General features: G+C 43.0%; 1 protein-coding gene across 1 annotated transcript in view; it reads right to left on the minus strand.

The window, feature by feature from the left end:
* The window catches only part of STAB2 (stabilin 2), an 83,373-nt gene that overhangs the window by 43,535 nt on the left and 35,704 nt on the right, over nt 1–4,134 (minus strand). Inside the window, exons 22-26 of the mRNA XM_010005864.1 lie at nt 3,706–3,799; nt 3,332–3,490; nt 2,846–2,941; nt 1,686–1,781; nt 761–808 (exon numbers count right to left, since the gene is read on the minus strand). Coding sequence (XP_010004166.1) covers nt 761–808; nt 1,686–1,781; nt 2,846–2,941; nt 3,332–3,490; nt 3,706–3,799 — 493 coding nt within the window. The remainder of the gene's footprint in view (nt 1–760; nt 809–1,685; nt 1,782–2,845; nt 2,942–3,331; nt 3,491–3,705; nt 3,800–4,134) is intronic.

A 4,134-nucleotide genomic window follows, 5' to 3' on the forward strand; every position in this document is an offset into this window, starting at 1 on the left:
TCCCTATTTTCCTCATATTTGTAGCTACTATTATTTAATTTAAGGAATACCAAGAGTAGGAGAAATTTCCACATGCCTGTTTCAGTAGAGTATACAGAATCTGCTCCCTGATTCCATCCCCCTTCATTATCTAAAGTGCACATTAGCAAGTGAACAGCCTTTATTGTGCTCATTTCTTTAACTTTATTAGTTTCTCTTTACAGTGTCCAGTGCTGCAGCCTGAGCCCAGGTCCAGGCAGATGACTGATTTAAATTAGCCACACTGGCCTCTCTGTTCAGCAGCTCCCTGAGGTCCCTGTTGGAATTGTGTGCTTTAATGATCCCTGAGCTGTCTAACTTAAAAAAACTTGCAAGCAGCTAATATGCTGTGACTTCTGATACTATTCGTTAACATATCCCTGTTTGCCGTGCATTTGCTATACACTTCTTCTATTTAGGTTTTAAGATTTTTGTGGTAGAAACTGGTTTTGATCTTTATTCATACAGTGCCAATCACTTTGGGGTAGGACCTCTAATGTTACCAATGCCCTAATAATTGCTTGAATTTGGGCCTAGAATTTGTTTTTCAGGCAGAAATAGAGAAAGAGGGTATCAGCCTTGCCATGACTGATGGGAGAGGCACTCTGATGCCTTTCCAGAGCTTGGGCCTCTGCTGTGTGTTGGGAATATTACTGTGAGGTTCCCATTTCTAAAGTCTAAAAGGCTTATGTATTTCTGCAGACCTGAACATATTAAAAAATCAGCCATAAAGTCTACTTACATTAACCCACTGGTTAAATGCAGCTGCTTCTGATAGAGTAGATAACTCCTGATTAGAAAGAGAGAGCAATGGTTATGCAAGCAATAATTAGCTGTCCCAAAGTACTAATGCTCTACCTCTGGTTTAATTCACTGTGTCTGGAAATGGTGAGTTAACAGTTCTCTTGAAAATCAGGCCATCTATTGCTGAGGTGTATTAGGTGTACATAATGTGTACCAACCCCAGGCTTAAGTGATCATTTTTGGGGAATATAAACCTAAACCTTTTCTTCAGTGCAAAATTGTAAAATATATGTTGTTCTGTTCGGTATTTGTATAGCATTTTGCATATCATCCTGCAAGTGGAGAGCCTTTATTCTGACACAGCACTTTGAACAGAGATAGATGGTGGTATGAGCAGGGATGGCAGACAGTGCTAAGAGCCATGTAAGATTATTGCCAGTGGCTGGGACAGCTGACACTTTCATATTTCCTATGCTGTTAAATGTGTATTTATTTCACCAATTTACTTATTTTGATTTCATTTGCCTGCTGGCAAGCATGGCTTATTTTAACATGATAAATTGGCTGTTTTCACTGAGAGTTACCTCAAGGCAGAACATCAGGAGAGCTGTGTGCTCATAGCTCCCAGATGGGAGGCAAGTGCTTAGCACTTCTGCATGTTAGGCCTTGGGAGCTGGCATCTTTCAATTTGTCTTAAAAAAATATGCTCAGATCTCTTCAGCCTTTTTCCAAGCTATGTTTTTAAACACAACAGACCATTTTTGTATCAGGCAAGAGCCTCCAGCAGGAACACTGTCAGTAGATAGCACTGGTGGGCATAATATTTTTCAGTTCATAATGGCTTCTCTATGTCTCTGGTTAAGATCCACTGTGAGAACTGTGCAGTAGGTCCTGTGCTCAAAGAAGATGACCATATTACTTACGTCTGCAGCATTTCCATAGCATATTCTACCATCTCCTTCATAGCCCTTTGGGCAAACACACTCCCAGCCACGCGATGACTCAAACCGACAAGTTGCCTTTGAACCAGAAAGAAAGAACATATCAAATAACCTTAACAAAGGGTCTTCATACCATTTTCCATGTGTGTCCTCACTCACCTAATAGGACAAACTCCACCAGCTGAGGGGCAATGACCACCTCACCTGCCCACCATGCACTAAGTCAAGGAGTCTAAACCTTTGCTGCACCTTTTTTTACTTCATGCCTACGTATCCTGGGCCCTGTTTCTTCACCCTGTAACTGCAAACCCATCCTCTCCTCCCCCAAGCTCTTTCCTTTATCTCTGTCCCTTCACCCAGGGCTGGTGTGGCTCTTGCAGGTATCACAGAGCACAGCAAAGCCTGTTGAATAAAAACCTCACAGACTGTTGCATCCAAATTGTAATTTTGGATAGCAAAGCACCAGGGTTGGAACACCTCTCCTGTGAAGACAGGCTGAGAGAGTTGGGATTGTTCAGCCTAGAGAAAAGAAGGTTCTGAGGAGACCTTATAGCAGCCTTCCAGTACCAAAAGGAGGCCTACAAGAAAGCTGGGGAGGGACTTTTTACAAGGAAATGTAGCAACAGGACAAGGGGGAATAGTTTCAAGCTGGAAGAGGAGAGATTTATATTAGAAAATAGGAGGAAATTATTTAGTGTGAGGGTGGTGAGACACTGGAACAGGTTGGCAAGGATGTTGTAGCTGCACCATGCCTGGAAGTGCTCATGGCCAGGTTGGATGGGTCACTGAACAACTTGATCTAGTGGGAGGTGGCCCTGCCAATGCAGGGTGGTTGGAACTAGATGATCTTTAAGGTCCCTTCCAACCTAACCCATTCATTGATTTATTTACTCCAGGCTTGAGACAGTCCTTCTGTACAGGCAGAATTGGGAGCAGCCCTTCCTGTCTGCCCTCAGCATGTGTACCATTACTGACATGGTTCACAAAGCATTTTTGGTGCTTGTAGCACTGCTTGGGAAGTTTTGCTCCAACTCAATCAGAAATTGCAGGCTTGAAATGGCAAGGAAACTCGATGGTGTGTGCAGGAGGCAAGGCATGATATGTATCTGAATACTTTGCTCAGGGAATGATTAATTACTCACCAGATGATGGCATTTTCCATTTTGTTCCAGGCATGAGTTTATGGGTGTGCATTCAATACCATTTCCCCGAAATCCATCCTTACACTTGCAGTCATTCTGTCATTTCAATAAAACACAAACATTCATTATAATGATTGAAATAGTGTGCATATTCTAGATGTGGTGAATTAGTCTCTCTGTGTTTCTGCATAGCTCCATTGATTCCAGTGGAATGACTGATTAATATCTCCAGAAGACCTTTATATCTGACATCATCTAATGGACTTACTAAAAGTATTTGCTTCCATATCACCACCATGTAGGAGAGAGGGAGAACTGAGGTAGAAACTGAAGGAGACTGCTTTGGGTAGAGCATGCCCTATGGAAACAGCCTTGTGGCTGGGAGGGAGAGGAGAATTTGGGGAAGAAAACAGGGTAGGAAGCACTGGCAGAGCAAAATGGGTGAAGACTAGTGCCGAAGGTGTCAATGAATGTGAGAGGACATACCTGACCTGGCCCAACATATATGCAGGTGGCATTTTCATGACATCCTGCTGCAGTGGGCAGCAGGCAGTTGTTGATGGCTGAGCAGTCCCTTCCATTGCCTGTCCATCCTGCCTGGCAGACACATGTGTGCTCTCCTGGGCCTATCTGGATGCACTCGGCCTGGGAGGGATGCAGAGACATCTGTTTAGGACAATTAGGTGGCACCTGGCTTTAGCTGTAAGGTTTGGCTAAGCAATAGTGATGCTGCTACTGGGGGAAAGAGCTTGAAACTGCGGTGAAAATTGTGACTTCCTTCTTAAAAAAATTCTAGTTGAACCTTTCCCACTGCCTGTGTTTCTGCGGTGTCAAGCTCTGTGGGAAAAGCACATACTTACATTGATATTACAGCCACCTGGGTTTAAAGCAGCACAAGGATCAATTTTGCTGCAGCTCATGCCATCTCCCTCGTAGCCAGGTTTGCAAATGCAGCTATAGAGACAAGAGGAGGAAGGAGGCATTAAATGTGATAGGACAGCTGTAAAGTGAAGTGTTTGTTTTCCAGTGTAACAGCTATTTATAGGCAGCTTGAAATTGGCAACCTTGGATTCATGATGCAAATAGCTTAAGCACATACATTACAGGTTTTTTCCAAAATATTGACTTGGGTTAATTAAATTAAATCAGAGAGCCACTCTGTGTGTATGAGATGGGGAATGAAATTAATTCTGTGCTGATGTGATATTTTCAAAGGTGAGCTTATAGTTCTAAATTAATGATGAGCTGGGGTGCTCTCTCTTTCAGTGAGACAGAAGATAACTCTTTCC

This window comes from Chaetura pelagica, unplaced genomic scaffold, assembly GCF_000747805.2.
Source record: "Chaetura pelagica isolate M959 unplaced genomic scaffold, ChaPel_1.0 scaffold79, whole genome shotgun sequence".
Taxonomy (NCBI): domain Eukaryota; kingdom Metazoa; phylum Chordata; class Aves; order Apodiformes; family Apodidae; genus Chaetura; species Chaetura pelagica.